Raw genomic sequence first — 23436 nt, 5'->3', positions numbered from 1 at the left:
TGCGGCGTGCTAAACACACGTGCAGCTTGCCCGATTGCTGTGAGACCGGGTTGGGGGGTGGGGGGTGCAGCTGTGGTCGGGACAATTATTACATTAACTGATGGGCCTGTAAATAAATAGTTTATAAATAAGGTAGAAATAAGTTCCTCACGCTGATAACTAATCTCTCTGAGGACACAGTGCTACAGCACCTTGACACGACTCAATAAATGTTATGTAACATTTTGTGAACATCAGTTTATTTGCATTTATTTGTTATAAATGCCACTGTATAATTCTTGCTGTCAGTATTTGCAAGATATTGGTATTTGGGTCTGTACTGGTTAGACTTAAATGAGTTAAACCAAGGTCTATAGCCCTTGGGTCATAAACTATGAGCTATAAGTATATTGGTCCTTTTATCCTGGGAATCAGGAGTTCTTTTAGTGATCATCTTGTTTCTTATTTTTGTCCTGATTGTGCCCTGAGCAGTTTTATGACTGAATAAAAACAAATAAAATCAACATAAATTGAAAAATCGTCCTAAATAATCGTGATCTCAATTTCAGTCACCATAATCGTGATTATTATTTTTGCCATAATCGAGCAGCCCTACTGTTATTATATCTGACTGTTTTTAACAGCAATCCTAGCTCAGACACCACATCACTTTCCACATATATGTCATGAGCTCACTGAGCGTCACATTACCAGATTCATATTGAAGTTGTTTTGGTGAAAGTAACTTAAAGTAATGCAAAAGTAGTGTAATGCCTTACATTTTAAAATCAGTAATATTGTAATGTAATGAATTACTTTAAAATGAGGGTAACAAGTAATGAATAATGCATTACAGTTTTGAAGTAACTTGCCCAACACTGATTGTCAAATAGGAAGGATGGAGCACTAAGGTGAGTCAAAGTTTAATAAGTGCAAGTACAAAAGAAACTAACATTTCGACACTTGATTTGTCTTCGTCAGTGTGACTAATTGTGTTATGAAGCTATACAAATACAGGCCATTTAAAATGTGTCGAGTTTTTTGACCCTGCCTTTTAAAAGCGCTGAAATTGAAAATCGCTTCGAACCAGATTTGAAACAAGGAATCAGAGTCAAAATCGCTCAAATTCAAATAATGCCCAACCCTACAGAACATCCTAAATCAGGAGTTTTGTTCCATTTTTTTGGGACATTATGTGTGAAATAAATACCTTTAAAACAATGTTTAAAGTTTTCAATGTGTTAGAAAAATCTGATGAGTTGTATTAAGCCTGAATTTTTTTAAATTCTCTGTATTGACCTCACAAGAAAAAGTTTCTCAATTCAAAAGTTATTCCGTGTTTTCTGAGTCAGTTCAGATTTCAACAACTTAAAATTATACAACTGTGTGAATATAAGGTTAGAGGTTGGTAATTTACATTGTGTGTTTCTGCGTTTCCTACAGCTGTCCTAAAGATGGCGCTGGTTAAAGAAGATCCTGAAGAACAGAGTGATGTGGACCAGCAGAACCCAGAGCACCTCCACATAAAGGAGGAAGAGGAGGAACTCTGCACCAGTCTGGAGGGAGAGCAGCTCCATTTGGAACAGGAGACTGATGCCGTCAGGTTTCCATTCACTGCAGTTTCTATAAAGAGTGAAGATGATGCAGAGAAACCTGTGTTATCACAGCTTCATCATCAGCAAATAGAAGACAGAGATGTTCCAACCAGCAGCTCAGATGACCAGATGACAGCAGGAACAGGTGGAGAAGGAGAAACTAGCAGGAACTCAGATCTAAACCCTCATGAACAGACATCCGACTCTGATCTGTCAGACTTCTGGCCTGAATCTGGAGGAAGAGACAATGACTCAATATTTAGCTGCCCAGAGTGTGGTAAACAATTTTTTCAAAAGTGGTCTCTCCAGACACATTTGAGAGTTATGGGTCATTCAGCAATAAGTTCTTCGGACTGTTTGGTTAATAAATGTGATGGAGTGAAGCAACCTATAGACTCACGCAGGAAAGCTCAGACAGAACTAAAGTTATTCAGTTGTGATGATTGTGGGAAAAGATTTGGTACAAAATCAAATTTAAATAGTCATATGAATGTCCACACAGGACAGAAACGTTTTGCTTGTGAGCTCTGTGGACAAAGATTTAGTCATAAGACAAGTTTAAACAGACACTTGAGAGTCCACACAGGACAGAAACCTTTTGCTTGTGGACACTGTGGACAAAGATTTAGCCGAAAAACAACTTTAAACACTCACAGGAGAGTGCACACAGGACAGAAACCTTTTGCTTGTGGACATTGTGGACAAAGATTTAGCCAAAGGGCACATTTAAACAGTCATATAAGAGTCCACACAGGACATAAACCTTTTGCTTGCTCTCACTGTGGAAAAAGATTTAGCCGAAAATCACTGTTAAATGGACACATAAGAGTCCACACAGGACAGAAGCCTTTTGCTTGTGAACTTTGTGGACAAAGATTTAGTCAGAAGACAAGTTTAAACAGACACCTGACAGTCCACACAGGAAAAAAACCTTTTGCTTGTGAACTTTGTGGACAGAGATTTAGCCAAAAGACAAATTTAAACAGACACATGAGAGTCTACACAGGACACAAAGAACTAATTTAACAACAAGGGTCCCAAAACGGTCTCTTGTAGTCTTTACATCATATATGTCAGTTTTGTACCATAGATCAGAGCCACATTCAGCCTTTGACTTCTATCAGTGCTGCTGAAATGCAGTTATTTTTAAATATGGGTGGAGGAGCGAAAGTACTGATTTTTACTTGAGACAAAAGTCAACCGTGTCCGGTGATCTGTATGCCACACAAGACAGTGTCAGAGCTTGGTCTGCATTACCAGGTGTAAGGCTGGCTCATTTACAGCGAGAGTAGGACTCCACCAGGGCTGCCCTTTGTCACTGATTCTGTTCACAACTTTGATGGACAGAATTTCTAGGCACAGCCAAGGTGTGAGGGGATGAATTTTGGAGGCCTAAGGATCCGGGCTCTGCTTTTTGCAGATGATGTGGTCCTGTTGGCTTCTTCAGACCGTGATCTCCATCTTTTGCTGGAGTGGTCTGCAGCCTAATTTATACCTCTCCGTCAGCTCCGCAAGGGAGAGACGCACACATACATTGACAGACGTTTTGCTTTCAGACTTCATCAGCTGGGGATTGTTGCAAAACAATTCCCTGCCAAGACAACAGAGGGCATAGCGCTATTCTGAGGTATCCTGCCACCATTACAGTCACGTATTTGGTCCACGATAGTGTATTCAATATTGTGTTTACATTGTTTTAATGTGTTTAAAAGACTTTTTAACAGACAAATTTGCCACAAATCCTGGTGTTAAAGTGGAAGTCAAAGAAACTGCTACAGGGTATCCGCGGGTCCTTAAAAAGTCTTAAATTTGCTTTTCCAAATGTAAGGCCTTGAAAATCCTTAAAAATGACAAATAATCCTTAAATCCAGTTTCCAAAGGCCTTAAATTACCAAAGACCCAATAAACAAGATTATTTTATTTCTATAAAAATTTTCGTGAATTTCTAGTTAGTGTTCAGCATTTTTTGTGTACGATGTTGGCGTAAGCGGAACCGTACACATTCAGTTGGTTGTGAAAGGGGGCTATTTTTAGATGAGCACATTAGCTGGTTAAGCTAGTGGGAGCTTGCGCCATGGGGAAGCGCAAGTTTAATGGTAACTGGATGGTTAATCCCATGCTCACGACGTGGTTTGCACCGTTTCCAGGCAATAGCTGGAAATTATAGCTTAAATTTAATTTAAAAAAATAGCTGAAATTTGGTCAAAGTGGCCTTAAAAATGGTCTTAAAAAGTCTTAAATTTTTTATCAAATATAAACATTATTGTGTCTTCAGTAAAAGAGCACATATCCATGTGAAATTAAGAGCTATTCATCAAAGTAACTGAGAAAAAAGATAGATACCAGGACTGGCAGTCAGAAAAGAAAGATCAGTTAGTGTAGTTTAAATAATGTATAGGTGAAAAGAGAGATAATAGCTTATTTTGTACTGAGACAAATGGCTGCATGGTCCTTCGAGAAGAAAGCAGAGTTTTACGTTAGCATTCTAAATGATTCTGATACAGTCTCTTCTAGAATGGAAATAAGCAGTATTCAGTGTACTCACAACAGAAAAGAGGAAATGCATGTCAACTCCACATCTGGAAAGTTCAAAACTTCACTCCAGATGTGCCCTAATGTGTCAAACTGAAAGAATGGTTGGTTGCATTCAGAGCCACTCTGAAGAATAGACGAACATAAAGCCGCTCCACAGGGCCCCCAAACCATCCGAGGTCCCGTAAATTCTTGAACTGTAACAAGAGAAAAGATGTGCAATTTTAAACTAGTTTAATAAGAATCATGTGAAACTTCATTTGACTGTTTCAATGTTAATAAATGAAGAAAAAATATATACGTTCATTTAAGCTTACTTTATAAAAAATATAATCTTCATAGTTTGATGGCTAATCTAACAGTTTTGGTGATTGAGCTCAGGGTGTTCAGAAATACATCTCAGTCTCAATCACCAATTATCTGTGCTTTTTAACTTTTGTCCCCCTCTCCCATATTCCAAAAGATCTGCATTGAGATGCTGTTAGAAGTTCTGATGTTCCTAACCGGGTCCCAGATTTAGTTCAGCTAAAGACCTCTGGCCAGCCCTGGCTGGCTGCATCTATTTCAGTCACACAGTAAAGGCAGTGGACTTAAGAACTGTCCAGTTGAATGTTAACAACACAAAACAGCGTGTTCAGTGTAGTAAACTCACAAATGTAGAAAAATGCTTGTGAAGTCCACACTAATGAAAGACACACACTTGGAACATCCCTGGGGCCCAGTGGACAGGGTAGCCTTAAAGAAGAAGAGTCAGGTTGATTAAAAAAGTGATTAATACACAAACCAAAAAGATATTTTTGACTTAAGTCTAATAAAAGGTGCATAGTGGTTGAGAACTGTTGAATGGCCCCCGATAATCCTCAAATATGTAGCAAGACAAAGAAACTGAACAAGTATGAACTTTACAACTGAAAGCAGCAAGCGAACCTAGTGAGAGAAGACAAAACAAAGCAAAAATTTCATTCTTTTATGTCACAAAATGTAATTCACTACTTTAACACAATTATATTGTTCATAAATCTCCCCTTACAAAAGTAGTTTCTTCAGTAATTCACTCTTGTCTGCAACTCTGTCAATCACTGTGTCAATTTCAAGGTTCACAAGGACATCCTTTTCAGTGGCCATCAACATAAATGCTTCCAGCTTGCTGGCAGACAGGCAACTTCTCAGTCTGGTTTTGATAAAGCTTCAGGTTAGCTTGTAGCTAGTTCGACCGGGTGTCGTCAGTTGATCCCAGCCTTACAGCCCCACCCTCAGCTCCTCCTCTCTTCCCTTTTATGGAATTGTCTGGGCTTGACGGAACCTGTGACACGGTCAAAATGGCGGTGGTGGCCACCTCCCATTTGGGATCAAAAACGTGATATTGGAGCCTATGGAAAGAAGATGTCCACGTATATTATATCGATGAGCTTAGCTCCCACCTCCATGTTAGCTTTGGGTTAGCTTCAGGTTAGCTTACAGCTAGTTCGACCGGGTGTCGTCATTTAATCCCAGCCTTACAGCCCCACCCTCAGCTCCACCTGAACCAGCCATCTTAACAGACCATAAACTTATACTTATTAAAATTTACCTGAATGAGAGTTTATCTCAGAAGTATTTTCCCAGTTACTGGAAATTTAACAATTCATTACTTAATCACTTGGAATTTAAGCTAGAAATTGGTATGATCATTGATAAATTTTGGAAACAAGCTTGTAATTACAGTAACTATGGACAAAATTGAGAATTAACAAAGTTTGAAATTCAGATTTTGGCTATAAAAAAGGGGGAAGAGTTTAGCAAAGGAAAAAAGAGAAAATGAATCAAGAGTTATTAAGGAAATTTTAAGTTTACAGATAACATCTAATGGTAATCTTACTGAAAAAGAGAAAGAAAATCTGTATTACCAAGTAAACTAGATGAAATTTACATAGAAAAAACTAAAGGTGCCTTTGTCAGATCCCGATGCAAATGGATGGGAAAAAGGAGAGAAAAATACAAAGTATTTTTTTGGATTAGAGAGGGGACATGCAGAATATAATACAATAAGCAATTTGTCAGTAAATGGAAATATTACGAGCGACCAGAAAATAATCTCAAAATATTGTGATGGGCAGAAGACGGAAGCAGCCGGGCTCTGAGGGTGTGGTGATTGGACACCAGCTGGTCCTCGTTATGGATAACGAGGCCAGGGAGGATAAAAAGGTGACAGACCTACTGAGAGGGGCGCGTGGTCGACCTGGCATGGTGGCATCGGACTTTGGGGGGGTGGGGTCGTTCGCAGCCGGGTAGGGCTGCCGGCGACGAAGATAGCTGAACAGGTGTTTAAGCCCCATTCCCACCTGTACCGGGTCGGCCCGGGCCGGGTAGCATAGGTTGTTTACATATCTGGGTGGCCTGGAATTTTCCCGGGCCAACCAAGGCTCATTCTCGGCCCTCTTCCCGAGGGGTACTGCTTCAGGCCGACCAGGGCCAACACGCCCACTGCTGACAGCAAATTCACACCTTCCATTAGAGCAAGCCTCTGATTGGTGGGTAGAATCAGCCCATTCACACCTTCCATTAGAGCAAGCCTCTGATTGGTGGGTAGAATCAGCCCATTCACACCTTCCATTAGAGCAAGCCTCTGATTGGTGGGTAGAATCAGCCCACATGGGCTTAAGGCAAGGATGTGTGGAATCAACCGGGCCAGGCTGGGGCCGACTGGGGCTACCCGGCCCGGGCCGACCCGGTACAGGTGGGAATGGGGCTTTAGTGTTCCAGCGCCAGGAGGGAAGGCTGGTCGCCTTCTTTAGACAGTTAGGGCTGGGCATAGGTGATGCCAAGGCCGCGCCGACATCTGCCGCTACGGACTCTGGCAGTGGACTTATGTTGTGGATTTACCCGCCGTCCTCGCAAGCTACACCCCGGGGCGTTGGACGGCGTTGGAAGCTCAGACCCCGGGGACGGGGGTCACACCATCCGTGACAGCTAAGTACCGCTGCTTATGTGACTCATGCTGGACAGTTGGTTTTAGAAGAGAGGGCTTGGGCCATGGTGTTTTATCGTTGTGTTTTATTATTGGTTGTGCAATAAAGTGTGTCTTTTATAAGTCGTTGCCTACTGGTGGTGTGTTCAGGTTCTGACTGGAGGGCAAGATATTCTGCCCGTGCTGCCCACGGCTACTTTTATTACAATATGCTGCTGCTTTTATCAGGATTTATATTCATCAGCCTCCACAGGTTCTGGTATAGAGACCTTTTTGGAAAACATTTCCACAAATGCTAAGAAAATTAATGAAGAATTTAGAGACGTCTGAGAAAAAGGGATTTCCTTACCTGAACTTGTGGAATGTATTAAACTATTAAAGGAAAATAAAGTGCCTGGAAATGATGGCTTAACAGGAGAATTTTAAAAAGAGTTCAATGAAAAACTCTCCCTTTTTGCTAGCTGTGTTTGAAGAAGCCATTGAGAAAGGTGAACTTCCTCCGACTATGAAACAGGGTATGATTACCTTACTTCCCAAACCAAATAAGGATAACTTGTACATTGAAAATTGGAGACCAACAAGTTTACTGAATAATGACGTCAAATTATTAGCTTTGATATTTGCCAAAAGACTTAAACATGGATTGAACCAAATTAGAGATGAAGAGCAATCTGGATTTATGCACAACAGACATATGAGCAATAATATACGGTTAATATTAGACATGATAGATTACAGCGAACTCATTCCAAATGATAGTTTCATACTATTCATTGATTTTAATAAAGCTTTTGACACTATACAGCATAACTTTATACTAGAATCCATTTCCTTCTTTGGCTTCGGTACTTACTTTCATAATGCAATTCAAACGTTATATAACGGGTGTTCTAGTTTTGTTACAGGCACATCTGAAAGATTTAATGTATCTCGTGGTATCAGACAAGGATGCCCAGTGTCTCCATTCTTATTTCTCTTAGTTTCTCAGACAATGGCTACACTCATAAAAATGGCACCTTTTTCAGGAATAAATGCTGTCGGGAAAAAGTTTAAAATCTGCCAACTTGCAGATGATACAGCCATTTTTTAAGGGATAAAAATCTAATTGAAACGGCAATAAACTACATTAATAAATTTAGTGAAGTATCAGGACTGAAAATTAATATTAATAAATCAGTCTTGTTTCCATTAAAGGACTGCAATTTGACCAGCTTTGATGGTATACCGGTTAATAAGACAGTAACTTATCTTGGAGTTATAATATGTAAAAATAAGGAGGAATGTCACAAGTTAAACTTTGATCCAATTGTTAAAAAAACACACAATATAAACTTAATTCATGGTTCATGAGAGACTTGTCTTTATTTGGCAGAGTTGTAATATCAAAGGCAGAAGGCATATCACGCTCTGTATAGGTTACCTTGTCAGTAGACATAAAAAAACTACAATTAAAAAAATAGATAAAATATTATACAACTGGAGGAAAAAACCTCATTATCTTAAAAAAGATGTTATCACGGGACATAGAGAGCAAGGTGGTCTGAATGTACTAGATTTTAATATTGTAAATAACACGTTTAAAATCAAATGGCTCATCGAATTCTTAAGAAATCCTAACATTAACTGGAACGCTTTTCCAGCATTTGTATTTAATACCCTCGGTGGCATAAACTTTTTGCTGAAATGAAATTTTTCGATTGATAAAATTCTCTTGAAATTAGCTGAGTTCCATAAACAAGCCCTGTTATCCTGGATCTTGATGTATAAACATAATTTTAGCCCACATAGGTATTTTATCTGGAACAACAAAGATATCCTCTTTAAAAAGAAATCCTTGTTTTATCGGACATGGTTTGACAGAGGAATCCTGTTAGTAGGTCAGTTACTGAATAAAAATGGTTTTCTAATGTCATATTCAGAATTTCTGCAGTTCTTCAATTTCCCAGTGACGCCGAAGGAATACGCAGTGGTAATTGATGCAATCCCTGCAGGGTCACTACAGATCCTAAAAGGCGTGACATTTGAACATAATGCTGAAACTAATAGAATTTTTGTTGGAGCTGTAGAGATTACAAGGGAAAGATGTACTAATAAATATGTTAGAAACCAAATTTCTTGTTCGGTCCCAACTGCTGCAAAGTTATTTTGGTATTCAACCATGGGTTACCTAAATTGGAAGAAGGCCAATACTACAATACTTAAATACTGCATTAATAATACAATTAAAGAAGTTTCATTTAAAATCTTGCACCACATTTACCCTGTAAAAGATATACTTTAAAGATTCAAAATAAATATGGAAGAGTCGTGTACATTCTGCCAATCAAGTAGAGGAACAATATTTCATTTATTTTATCACTATTTATACACAAAAAGATTTTGGTCTGAACTGGAAGAATTTATTGTCACAAAATTGAAAGTCAACATCAGTATAAGAATTTTTGGTGTAATGTTATATTGTGATTTTCATAGTTTGTCCAAAAATGTAATGTATGTTACCGGTAATTAACTGTTTGTCATCCTTGGAAAATTTCATATCCACAAATGCAAATGGTCTAATTCACATCCTTGCTTTAAAATATTTATTGTGGACTGGAAACTGTATTATGAAACAATTGAACATGTGAAGAGCACAAAGGCTATAAGAACATTTCAACTTCTGAAGGATCTGAGCATGAGTTTAATTTTATTCTTGTCCTCTTTTTTTACACATCGCAATATGCTTTAAGACCCTCTGGCCTGTTTGTAATGTTCCTTGTGCAGGTTGCACAAGTGTTTTCTGTACCTATTCGAGAGAGTCAATAGCCATAATGTCAGTTGACGTGTTATCGTCGTTATCATCAGGCATGCCTTTGGTTTTTTTTCTCCATGTGTGGGTTTTCAGGGGTGTTTCCAGCAGTTGTCACCTATTTGTCCATCTTGTTGCTGCAGGAATTAGCCGTATCCAGCTGGAGGTTCCTCGCTGTCTGGGGGTTTGTGTCCTTGTTTTCTTCATGTTTTGTGCTGAGATTTTATCCAAGTGACTTTCAAGATTGGAATTTTATCAGTTCAATTCATAGCGTCGGGACTTTAAGAGGAGCTCAGACGGATGCGTAAGGTCAGTCCGCCATCTTGCTGCCCCCTCATCTGCTGCTGTTCCTTTGGCATCTGAGAAACGCGCTCGTGTTGCTGCTTTCATCAGATTGAAGAGTTTGCCTCTATCAGACTCGGCCATCTGAGTTGGTCATGATGCAGGTCAGGATCGCTGCTCGCTCTCTGATCCATCCTGCTCACACTCTCCGACGGAAAAGCCTCAGAACTTCATCAGCTGCTTTGTTTCTATTGCAGCTGTTAGCTAAACACGGCTAAAGCAGACCTGCTACCACTTCAGGTTCTGGCACTGAGTCATCATCTGGATCTGGACAACATGGATACAGGTACACAACTACTAGTGTGTGTGGTTTTAGGGTTATGAATAATGAGATTAGATTGAAGGATGGCACGTGTGGTTTATTCTATTGACTTAGTTATCTTGCCTCAGCTGATGTTCTTTGGTGGCGGGGGTTGATGACGTCAGGACTGTGAGACGTGTTAATGCTAAAACACGCCCCTACAAAACACGCCCCTTTTTAAACGTTATATTTCGTTTTCACATATTTTCAGTTTACAATGTAACCTACATTCAACGTACTGAAGAATAAAGCAAATACAAATGACCTCACTTGAGGAAAATAAAAATTATATTTAGAACTTGCAACAATTACCACATGACACTATACCATAAAATAAATTATGATGCAAAATAATAATAAAATAAAAACAAAATATCATCAACAAAAAAATGTTCAGAGGTTGATATTTCAGCATTATGTTTCAAACATGTTTGATTCATTGGACTGTAATTTAAAGAACAAGAAACTCAGACATTGTTTCGTACAACTCAGTTATAGATTGCTTATTTTCTGATACTACTTTTAGAGATGTTATAAATTGTTTTATTTCATTTTTAAAATGGTTAATGTTAGGCTTGCTGTTGTTCCATTTAGTTTTATGTATATGGTATTTTCCCATGATGAAAATAACGTTCACCATTTTGGATATCTTTTTTGGAAGAGCATCCATGTAGATCAACACTTTAGATTTGTTAAGCCATACATCATTTCTCTCAATATTTAATAATCGATAAACATCCTCCCAAAAACCAATTGTTACTGAACACGAGAAGAAAAGGTGCCCAATAGTTTCACATTCTGTCATACAAAAGACACACTGATTCACTTCAAAATAAAATCTTTTTCTTAATGTTTCGGCAGCAGGATAGATATTATGTATTATTTAGAATTTAATTTCTTTCAACTTGGGTGCAATTGGCCATTTAAGAAAGCTGCAATATGGCTTTGTTAATGTAGTTTCCTTTCCTGTGATTTTTATTTTCGTTGATTTGTCAATATCATAGAATAACTATTTTTAAACATACTTCCAAGTACTTTGTTATTACATTTTTGTTCACCTAATTTAAATTTGCCAATTTTCAACTCAGGAAGTTTAATCACCACATTTGAATTAAGCAAGGTATTTTTAATCATGAATTTTAAGGGAAGTGGAACAGCTCTACTGATTTGATTAAACTCTCTAACGGAGCATTTAAAATTAAATTTTTTGACAAAACATTCAAATTGTAACAAATTGCCATTTTTATCCATCAAATCTGTCACACATAAAATCTTTTTGTCATATCATTCTTTTTTGAATATAATCTTCCTATTAATTACCATGGCTCTATTATTCCACAAGGTGGAGCTATGCGGTGTAAAGTTGTGGCTGAATATCATTTTCCAGAATGAGCAGAATTTGTTTTTGGAAGTCAGATAGTTTGATTGGTAATTTAGATATTTCAAAGTCACATTTTAACAGGAATTCTAATCCTCCAACCTTTTGGAAAATATATTTTGGTATGTGGAACCATATAGAATGTGGTTGTATTAAAAAAGCTTTTATCCAGTTTAGCTTAAGGGATCGCCCTTTGGCTGACTGGTTAGCGCCAAGCCCCCACAATGCGGGTGAAAAATTGAGGCCAACGCGGAAGTGACAAAAATTGCAGTTCCACCCTCATCCACTGGGGGCTGGTGTCAGAAGCGAGCAAATCCTCATTGACTCCCATGTTAAAAATACAACTTTCACAGCAGAAATAAACAAGTTTACAGCCTGGTACTAGGGCTGGGCGATATGGCAAAAATAGAATATCACGATTTTTCCAATATTTTATCACGATTTCGATTTTATCACAATTTTTTATCCATGGATAGCATAACTTCAATTGCGTATTAAAGGAGAGAAACATTGAATAAACAAATATTTATTCATATTAGGGATAATCAACACAGTGCTAACACACTTATATTTTAAACTCACACCAGAGATGATAAAAGCCCAGAGAGAAACAATTACAAAAATCAGTTTTTCTCGTTTTTCAAGTAACTTAACATAAATTAGAATCGTAAACATATTTAAAGTGCAAACATGTCAATTGCAAACGTATTGTGCAAACATTAACTTGTTCAAAATACTATGTAGCTCCCAGTTGCTCATGTAGTGGATAGTTAAGCTCAAATACGGCTCTGATGTGCGGCTGGACCAGAGATCGCTTGTGGTAGCAAAAAACTGCGCATTCTGAATATTTTCTGCAACAAGTCTCTAAATAAAGTAAAAATTTCCAGTGCAGAGTGGAGACAACCCATAGAAGCACTGATTTGGTCTCATTTCAGAGAAAAATAGAACAAGTTAGATGCACCTAATAAACAAAATTACTAACAAACTCAGGAATCTTTCTTTGCTTCCCTGTTCTGGTGCTGAAAATATCACTAATGCGGATCAAAGGAGATACACAGATGAATGCACCTCTTATTATTTGGAGACTACATTTACTGCAGCTGGCAGAGGCAGAGATTGTTTCTATTGATACACGGAGTTTACAGAATCATTTTAAATGTTAATAGGGGAAGACTGCAGGAGGGAGCGGTAAAATACAGGGGGTCCCAGCAAAAACAAGAAACTACGAGTCTGATGAAACCCGCTGGTTTTCCATCAGGCAGTCACGGGGCAGCTCCAACGACTCAGTGACCGAGCTCAGTCCGGTACCGACACCGGCTCGGCAGAGGGTGAACGAGTCGAGGCGGCGTCGTGCTCTGCTTAAGAAGCGGCGTTATTTTCCTGCTTTAGAAGAAGCGTCCAACGTGTTTTTACGCTTTCTCCGAGACATGTCATGTCACTAAGTTGTTAGCGCCGCGCGCTAAGGAAACCCTGCGTTCCTCTTCGGAACGAAAACCTCGTTGTCGCTCAGCCACGGCGAAGCCATGTTTGTTCACACACAGGTGAAAACAAGCGGGGCACTAATATATTACTATGACTCACTCTGATTGGTTAAGGGTCAAACAAAGGCGTGTCATTCGCCTGGGGTAAGTTCCATTTTCATTCAGAGGCAGAAATTCAACAGCAGAGCTGTGAATCGTGATAAAAAGGTCTCTCAAAAATGACAGACCGTCAGATGTGTAGATCGTAAAACGGTCTAAAATCGTCATATCGCCCAGCCCTACCTGGTACCAAAACATGTTTTTGGTTTAAATGATCTAGTTTACACTCATGACAACTCTGAGGGGGTGAATTTTTTTCTCACTCTTCTGTTTAAGTGTATTAAAAGTCTAAAATTCTGTATAATTAATGAGCATCAGACCCACGTGACCACAGAGCTAGCTCCGTGGAAAGGCCTCAGTAGAGCCTCGGTCTGGCCTGGAAACTGTTCCGGGATTTTGAGTCTCTGTGTTTGTGTTTTCTTTTTTGGATATTATTTGTGCAATTGTTGGACAAAATGACTTGCTGTGGCATTAATTGCACTAATAGAGCGTCCAAGGAGTCTCCACTTCATTTTTTTTCGGTAAGTAAAATTATATTTATGTATTTTAGGTCACTGCCGAGCTGAGCTTAGATTTTAACATGTACTGTTTAACCATGAAATTTAAATGTAATAGGGTAAACCCAGTGCATTTAATATAATGCTGCACTTTAGAAAATGGGTTGAAATATAACATGTTGGTGGAGCTGGGTTCCAACTATCGACTTGTGGAGCTCTCGGGAGACCGATGTTTTCCACCTGGTTCTCCCCTCCCCACAGCTCGGCGCATCTCAAGCCTTAAGGGCTGAAAATCAGCTACTAAAGAGAGCATGTCTAAAACTGAACTAAATTAATCTGCTCTGCAAAACAGTGATAAAGTTCTAATGTTGACTGGATTGCCCACATTTTCAATTCTGATGGCTCTTTTCAATGTTGTTTTCACACTTCTTAAAATGAAATCTTCCTTAACATTATTTCAGCAACTTGTGTTGACCATTAATGAATTTAAGCTTTGAGTTTTTGGCTTTTTATTTTGGAGTTGATTCCACCACAGTTTCAAAACTTTTCAAGCACTGTAATGGTGTGATGTACTGTAGATTAGTTCCAAGTCTTATCGTCTGGCCTGAAAGAGATATTTTAAGACAAACTCTACCACATGCATTTTGTAACAAACACTTTGAGAAAACTGTCTGTATTATTGACTGCTTTGAAATAATCATTAAAAAGCCAAGTAATCTTTTAGCCCGTGCCCAGTGTTATTCTACATACAAACCACATCACACTATGAAGTATTTGATTGCCATTAGCCCACAGGGATCTATTTATTTTATTTCTAGTGGGTGGGGAGGCCGCACAAGTGACAAGTTCATCACAGAAAATAGTAAATTTGATCACACTTACTTCCAGGAGATCTAGTTTTGGCAGACAGGGGCTTTAACGTGAGACAGTCTGTACAATCTTTCCAAGCTGACAAAGATTCCAGCTTTTACCCGCGGTAAAAGACAGTTAGACCTTGAAAGACCTTGAAAGCACCCAATGCTTAGCATCACTCAGGATACACATTGAAAGGGTCATGGGAGTTGTTCGTCAGAAATACATTTTATTGCAAAGCTCCGTACCCATCACATTTACTGACATTGACAAAGAAAGTGATGTGATGCATCTAGATAAAACTGTGAAGGTGTGTTGTGCTCTCACAAATGTATGTGAATCAGTTGTACCCATCCAGTAGGCTACAAGTAGTGTGCTTACAATTTGATTTGCATTTAAGATCAGTGTAAACACTACATACATTTTTCAATACAGAAGACTGAAAAATAAACTGTTAAAGAAATGTGGTATTTGTACAGATTCAGGAACATTGAAGTTGTCCATCAACTGTTGGACTAGCTGTTCTTTTGTGATTTGATTTTTTCTACAGGTGGGACAAATCCACTGTTTAGGTACCCTTTTGATTCCCAGACAGGTTTGATGAAACCTCTTTACACAGAGCAAAATCCAGATGCACAAACCAACATGCTATCAGACTCTTGACTCTCGACAATAGCACCACTGTGGACCACTAGCACACTCGAGTTTAGGTGCTATCTATCTGTCCGTCCGTCCGTCGGTCGGTCGGTCCGGTTCGTTTCGTCCGGTCCGTCTCGTCCGGTCCCGTCTCGTCTCGTCTCCCCATCCCTGGTTTGTGAAGTAAGATCTGTGTAGAGATGACATTTCAAGATCCTTTTGAGGTAAAGCCCACATAAACATAAAATAAATCCAAAATGTCCATCCCAACAAATAAGACAACAGACACCCAGGTGAAAATTGACCCTTTTGGACGTTACATGCATCAGCCTGCACATGCAGTAGGCGGCACCGTCTGGAGATGTCCACATCATCTGTCAGATCAGCTGAAATGTGGTGTCCCAGATATTTAATCACGTTGGGTTCTTCAAAACCTGATACAAAGAAGTCTGGAAATACCAGCTTACTGTCATCCTTACTTCTCACAATTAAAAGATTGCTCTTTCGGGCATTAAAGTTGATGTCAAACTCTGACCCATACTGAGCAAACCTTCAATAGCTGCTGAAAGCCTGCACTGTATGGACAGAAGATCACCAACTCATCTGCATACATTAAATGGTTTATTATTGTTCCTTTGGGCGAAAATGAAAATGACATAAGTGCATTTTCAGTTTTCAGCCAAAAGACCTAAATCACAGAGACAACAGGGCCAAAATAGGCCGTCAGGTGAACTCCGTTTTAGTTTAATCTCGCTCCACCCTCTTGTGGGAACTTAATTGCTTCATAAAATATTGCACTCATACTGGTTTTAAAAGTAAATTGTTTCTCCTTTTAGTAATGCTGTTTTATTACGATCGTTGTTTTAATTCTGGACTAGTTGTTTTGAGGGTAATGAGAAAGGGAAGTGGCTCTCGTGATCATTTTAGACCAATTTGACGCACGTATTTAGTAATCAGAAATCCAACATGACGAGCAGCAAAAGCAGCCATTTAATGATTATGATTTTAATACCTTACAAACGTCTGAATTTGTGATCAAAAAATTATTTTAATGGAAACATGGAGCTGCAACACGTGCAAAGTAACACTTGGTCCTTGCTGCTACTACAATTGGACCTCCTGTTTTGTCTAAATGTGAGATGCAAAAACATCGGCAGCGGAGGAAACGGAAATACTTCTGTGATCGGTCTGAGTTAAGAGGGCTCACTCATTCACATTTTGAACTTGTTCCCATCATGAAATTAAGAATAATCTTTGGCCAGAAGGCATGACAGAGCATTGGTCATGATTATCTCAAGGAGAATGTCATTCCGCTGCTGCTGTTGGAGACAAATTTCAACATGACAATTTTTCTATTACTAACGAAGATGGAAATGGTTGTCATTTTGCACAAATGATTTTTAAAGCTTAAGCATTCATGAGAGAAGATGTGATATAAGAAACCCTTTTTTCCATTAGGGGAGTTTGGTATTGGTTTATATTGATATTGGAAATTAAACGTTCGACAATAGCAAATATCTGTTTTTTTTTTAAAAGCCAATATGGAGCATCCCTAATAAAAACCGGCCACTTTACCTTAAGTAGAAGGAGCATGTGTCTAGTGTTGAATTTGTGGAGGTTATTCCATGTTTTTTGAGTCAGTTCAGATTTCACCAACTTGAAGCAATTATACAACTGTTGTTATATGTGTGAATAGAAGGTTACAGTCATTCACATCACATGTTTCTGTTTTCTACAGCTGTCCTAACGATGGCACTGGTAGAAGAAGATCCTGAAGAACAGAATGCTGATGTGGACCAGCAGAACCCAGAGCACCTCCACATAAAGGAGGAACTGAAGGAACTCTGGACCAGTCTGGAGAGAGAGCAGCTCCAATTGGAACAGGAGACTGATGCCGTCAGGTTTCCATTCACTGCAGTTTCTATAAAGAGTGAGGATGGTGCAGAGAAACCTGTGTTATCACAGCTTCATCAGCAACAAATAGAAGAGACAGATGTTCCAACCAGCAGCTCAGCTGACCAGATGACAGCAGGAACAGGTGGAGAAGGAGAAACTAGCAGGAATTCAGATCTAAACCCTCATGAACAGACATCTGACTCTGATCTGTCGGACTTCTGGCCCGAAACTGGAGAAAGAGACAATGACTCAATATTTAGCTGCCCAGAATGTGGTAAACAATTTGTCCAAAAGTGGTCTCTCCAGATACATTTGAGGGTGATGGGTCATTCAGAAATAAGTTCTTCAGATGGTTTGGTTAATAAGAAATTTGATGGTGTGAAGCAACTCGTAGACTCACGCAGGAAACTGAAATCATATAGTTGTCATTACTGTAGAAAACGATTTGTTTCAAAATCACATTTAGAGAGTCATGAGATTTTCCACACAGAACAAAAACCTTTTGTTTGTGAACTTTGTGGACAAAGATTTACTAAAAAGCCAAGTTTAAACAAACACCTGAGAGCTCACTCAGGACAGAAACCTTTTGTTTGTGAGCTTTGTGGACAAAGATTTAGTGACAAGACATATTTAACTCGTCACATGAACGTCCACACAGAACATAAACCTTTTGCTTGTGGGCACTGCGGAAAAAGATTTAGCAGGAGGTCATATTTAACCAGTCATGTAAAAGTTCACACAGGACATAAACCTTTTGCTTGCGGGCACTGTGGAAAAAGGTTTTACAAAAGGTCGTACTTGAACAGTCACACGAGAGTCCACACAGGACAGAAGCCTTTTGCTTGTGAGCTTTGTGGACAAAGATTTAGTCAGAAGAAAACTTTAAATACACACATGACAGTCCACACAGGAAAGAAACCTTTTGCTTGTGGGCTTTGTGGACACAGATTTTGCCAGAAGAAAAGTTTAAACAGACACATGAGTCTGCACAAGACATGAAGAGCTAATTTACCAACTCGAGTATCTAAAGGACCCTTGTAGTCTTTACATCAAAGATGTCAGTTTTGTACTCCTGGTGGAAGTCCTCTACCCTAGATCTTAGCTACATTAGGCCCATAAGCCACCTCTTTCTGGGCCTCAAGCCAGAATAGACTACAGTAATACATTCCTCATTGGGATCCCTGAAAAAAATCATTCAGAGAGTAGTACATTACATCCACAACTCAGCGGATCCAACGCTGAAACGTCTGCCCACGTGGCAGAACGCCCGCCGCTGTCTGCTGATGTGCTGCTCGTTCCACGATGAGGGAAGGACAGCCAGATCCCACGCAGAAACGCCTTCTGTCCCAATGACCGCTCCACGCTCCGTGCTTCTTCCAGACCCGCGCTGTTCCTCCAGCAATCAGGAAACAGCTGATCCAGTTACGTCTCTGCTGCCTTGATTGCAGAGGACGCCAACCTTCCTTCGCCGACGGAACAGTTTTTTACCTTGAAATAAAGCGCCAGTGCCCTATACACTGACACTACCTGGTAGCTGTTGCGGGTGGTCTTTACGTGTGCTTTAAGAAATGCAGCTTGAGTTTATTTCTGATGATGTTTATTACTTGTCTTGTTCCAGAATGTCCAGGATCCATTTACAGCCGTTAAATTGGTTTGCAGTGAATGCGTTACTTGCCCCAATGACAGTCCGCAGAGTCCTTTACATCCAGCCACAGTCCTCGCCACACAGTAAAAAACTGTTTGTCCCATCCAGCCACACCTGAGTCCAATCTGTGTTGGCTTAAGTAGGCTGGTGCTTCCACAAGCAATTAACCAATAACATGAGGCCAAGCCTCCTCTCAAGTGCACAAAAAGAAATGACACATATGGCTCCTACAACAGCTCTGCCAAACTGTACCACACCCCTAACTAAATATTCAGAGCTCCACATCCTCATACTTTTCATGTCCATACTTCTCAGTTGCCCAAAAATTTCTAAAATCTCTTTTTGTGCATTGGTCTTATTCTAATATTTTCAGACACTGAATTTGGAATTTTCATTAGTTGTTTGTTTTAGTCATCAAAATTAAAGAAATAATCATTTGAAATATATCAGTCTGTGTTCAATGGACGCATCTAATATACAAGTTTAACTTTTTCTAATGGATTCACTGAAATAATTCTACTTTTTCCATTATATTCTAATTTTATGATCCGCAGCTACAGGTAGTTTCATGGGTCACTTGTTGGCCTCCCGACCAAATGAGATCTTGGCCATGGACTACACTGTGTTAGAACATTCCTGCGGTGGGTGGGAAAATGTTCTAGTGCTAACGGATGTATTTAGTAAATACACTTTAGCGGTTCCCACCAGCAATCAGCACGCATCTACGGTGGCTCAGGTGTTAGTCATGGAGTGGTTCTCAAAGTTCGGAGTGCCCGCCCGCATCCACTCTGATCAGGGGCGGAACTTTGAGAGCACCATCATCCGTCAGTTGTGTGGCCTATATGACATTGAGAAAACGCGCACTACCCCATACCACCCTGCAGGTAATGGGCAGTGCGAGAGATTTAACAGGACACTACACCGTCTGCTGCAGACGTTACCTGTTTCTAGGAAACGAGACTGGAATTCTTGTCTGCCGCAGTTACTGTATTGTTACAACACAACACCTCATCAGGCGACAGGAGAGTCTCCAGTTTTTCTTGATGTTTGGACAAGAACCTAGACTCCCAGTGGATTTTCCGCTGGGAAAAGTGGAGGAACCTGTAGGGGGCAGTGTACACCAGTGGATTCAGGAGCATCAGAGAAGGCTTAAGGTAGCCTTTGAGGGAGCTAACGAACGCCTAAGGGAAGCTGCTGAACGTAGAAAGAGAAGTCATGACCAACAGGTAAGGGAAGTCAGACTAATGGAAGGTCAGTTTGTCTTGGTCAGGCAGCTGGGCTCCAAGGGGCGTCATAAAATCCAGGACGTATGGGTTTCAGTAGTGTATAAGGTGGTGAGGGCTCCTAGAGGGGAAGGCCCGGTGTATACAGTCGCACCTGTGGACGATGATCAAAAGTGTAAAACTGTTCATCGCTCAATGTTGAAACCAGTGGTATGGACCAGATCACCAGTAGCAGTGGGCTATCCTTCCTAAACGGTGCAGGAGCAAAGGACGGAGGAATCTCTGGAGGACGACGACCTGGTGTTAGAAAGGACTGACATCCATCAGTTGAGTCCTAAGAGGGTTGCTGGTGCCGCAGGACCCCCTGAGCCATCACTGCCCAGAGTACAACAGGACCAGCAGGAATCTGGTCCTACAGTAGAGCAGCAACCTAGTGTGGGAGGGTCACCGTTTGCACCGGCTGGCGACCTAGTGGTGCAGGCGGTTGCCCCCATTGTGCATCTACGTCGGACACAGCGCTCAACCGCAGGCCAGCACTCAAACGTGCACCATCTTCCACGGGCGGTGGGTGATGTTGGGGTACGGGTTGTGGCGCCCCCAGGGTTGAGCATTGCGGCACAAGTTTTTAGACCTTGGAGTGATTAGAGCCCTTCAGTTTTGTTAATCGTTGGGACAACGATTCCTGTGGGGGGTGGGGGGGTGGAATGTAGCAGTATGAAATACCTGCTCCAATTTTATTGGTCTAGAACAGTACGCCCTTCGTACGTAGGAGGGCGCTCCTGCTATAAAAGGGGAGCTCCTCCGGCGAGGAAGTAATTTCAGGAAACAGCTGGTCTTAGTATACCGCTACGTGTTACCAGCCCGTGTCCTCAGGCTGCGTTTTTCGGGTGATCGGCTCTGCTCCAACTGTGGTATGTACCTGGATGGCTACTCTGTTTAGCACTAGAGTTACTGTGTCTCAGACTGTGTTGTGCACTCTGCAGCTTGGGCAATTAATCAGTGTTGGGTGTGACATCATCGCTCACCTTTGATATACAAAGCATTAGTAAATGGTACGTACCTTCTGCAGGCGACGGTGGCACAGGAGTTAAGTGCTCGCCCCGTAATCGGAAGGTTGCAGGTTCGAGCCCCGCTCAGTCTGTCACTGTCGTTGTGTCCTTGGGCAAGACACTTAACCCACATTGCCTGCTGGTGGTGGTCGGAGGGACTGGTGGCGCCAGTGCTCGGCAGCCTCGCCTCTGTCAGTGCGCCCCAGGGCAGCTGTGGCTACATTGTAGCTCATCCCCACCAGTGTGTGAATGTGTGTGTGAATGGGTGAATGACTGTTTGTGTTGTAAAGCGCCTTGGGGGGTTTCAGGACTCTAGAAGGCGCTATATCAAATACAGGCCATTTACCATTTACCATTCCCTTCTGATTCAATTGAGAGCATGGCTTGTTTATAACAATCCCATAATAACTTCATCGGAAACATGGCTAATAAAATTGTCACCGACTTTTAATTTAACCTTGAAAATTTTGTTGTTTGTAGGGCAGACAAAGGATCCAGGTGCGGTGGGGTTGCTACTTATGTCTCCTCTAATCTTAAATTACAAAGTATTGTTCCTGAAGTGAAACCAATACATTTTGAAGGTTTTTTTTGTTAGTTATTGTGCATGAAAATAAGCATTTGATAACTTGCAACATATATCGGCCACCTCTATCTCCAAAATTGAATTCTGTTAAGAACATTATAGCCACTGTTTCATCTCAGGGTGACCAAGGGGAAATTGTTTTAATGGGGGATTTTAATTTAAACTGGACTGATCCAGCTACAACAGACTAGCCTTAGGCTATAACCTACATTCATTAACATGCACTGTCCTAAATAAATAAATGAATGAATTAATCTACATTACAAGAACGAAATTTGCTTTTATCAAATTTTACTCAACTTATCAAAGATCCAACAAGAATCGGGCAGGTTAGTTAAAACTTGACTGGATATTGGTTACACCCAACTAGAACAATAGTCTGGTGTCCTTTCTGATTGTTGACCTGTAATTGATTGTGTATGGAAAATGACTATACCTCATATTCGTCCTAAACGTATTTGGATATTTAACGTGAAAGCATTTAATAGTGATCCATTTAGGAGGGATTTACAATTGGTTAACTTGAATAGACTTGGACTAATACCTGATGTTGAAGCTGCATGGGAATTATTTTATTTCTGAATTTATGCAAATAGACAATTGTTAGGAACACTGAGTCGTATACTCTATTTAGGACACAGCTCAAAACACATCTGTTCAAGAAGAAATATTCACTTTAGAGATTTTAACTGAATTTAGCTGTTATGTACGGTACAGCTGTGCTCTTACGTGTTGTTTGTTTTAAATATCTTCTTTCTGATTTTTCTTTTTAAGGTGACTTTGGGTCGAATAAAATGTATTTTAAACTTTCTGAACTGCTATTTTTAGAGCTGCTATTTCTGGCTAATGGTAACTGCTAATATGGAACCCATACATCTGTAACATTCCAAGACCAAAATCATCACCAACATGTACAATATTACTACTACTATCGTTATTATGTGCAATAATTACCTTGATCATCTTAATTTACAATTATTCTCTCGTGTGGGATCTTTTTCTGTGCTACTGCTGCTGTCCTCTGTTCTTGAGCTGTTGGAATAATGCAATTTCCCCAATGAGAAATAAAGGTATTCATATTAGTTTATTGTGATCAAAAACCCCAAACAAAAACAAAAATCAGGGATTTTACTAAGGGACTCAGCTCTGGCACATAAAACAAAATAAGTCAATTTATTTATTTATTTATTTACTTTAATCGTTGTGGGAAAAGGTTGAGGAAGGACCCAGATGTAGGTAATCCCAGCGGCAGCCAGGTAAGGTTAACTTTTAAATAAGCAGACTGTGTGTGTGTGTGTGTGTGTGTGTGTGTGTGTGTGTGTGTGTGTGTGTGTGTGCGTGCGTGCGTGCGCGCGCGCGTGCGCGCTCTATCTTCTCGATCCCCAGTGAGTCGTGGTGGATGGCTGCTTATACTGAGCCAGGATTCTCTGGAGGTTTCTTCCTGTTAAAAGGGAGTTTTCCTCTCCACTGTCGCTAAATGCTTGCTTAGTATGAGGACTGCTGTAAAGTCACTAGTGACACTAGTCACTGATGCAACTTGCTGGGTTCCTTATAGGAAACATTTTTTCTGATTGACTTAATGAACTGACCTGGATTTGAGTGTTTATTATGTG

At 40.2% G+C, this 23436-nt stretch overlaps 2 protein-coding genes across 2 annotated transcripts in view; both read left to right on the top strand.

The window, feature by feature from the left end:
• Positions 1 to 23436, top strand: part of LOC107395517 (zinc finger protein 91) — a 72577-nt gene that overhangs the window by 33431 nt on the left and 15710 nt on the right. Inside the window, exon 24 of the mRNA XM_070542380.1 lies at positions 1423 to 10469. Within this exon, the coding sequence (XP_070398481.1) occupies positions 1423 to 2600 (1178 nt within the window). The 3' untranslated portion in view covers positions 2601 to 10469. The remainder of the gene's footprint in view (positions 1 to 1422; positions 10470 to 23436) is intronic.
• On the top strand, positions 10482 to 22634 carry LOC107395518 (gastrula zinc finger protein XlCGF8.2DB). The gene is made up of 2 exons (XM_070548152.1): positions 10482 to 13963; positions 17166 to 22634. The coding sequence occupies exon 2, from the start codon at positions 17177 to 17179 to the stop codon at positions 18320 to 18322; it is 1146 nt and encodes a 381-aa protein (XP_070404253.1). The 5' UTR covers positions 10482 to 13963; positions 17166 to 17176; the 3' UTR covers positions 18323 to 22634.

Source organism: Nothobranchius furzeri, chromosome 2 (assembly GCF_043380555.1).
Source record: "Nothobranchius furzeri strain GRZ-AD chromosome 2, NfurGRZ-RIMD1, whole genome shotgun sequence".
NCBI lineage: Eukaryota > Metazoa > Chordata > Actinopteri > Cyprinodontiformes > Nothobranchiidae > Nothobranchius > Nothobranchius furzeri.
This window is presented reverse-complemented; position numbering and strand designations above follow the sequence as displayed.

What these genes read in the sequence shown, in the direction of transcription:
- LOC107395518 (XM_070548152.1), top strand. Translation starts at nt 17,177, where the DNA reads ATGGCACTGGTAGAAGAAGATCCTGAAGAACAGAATGCTGATGTGGAC.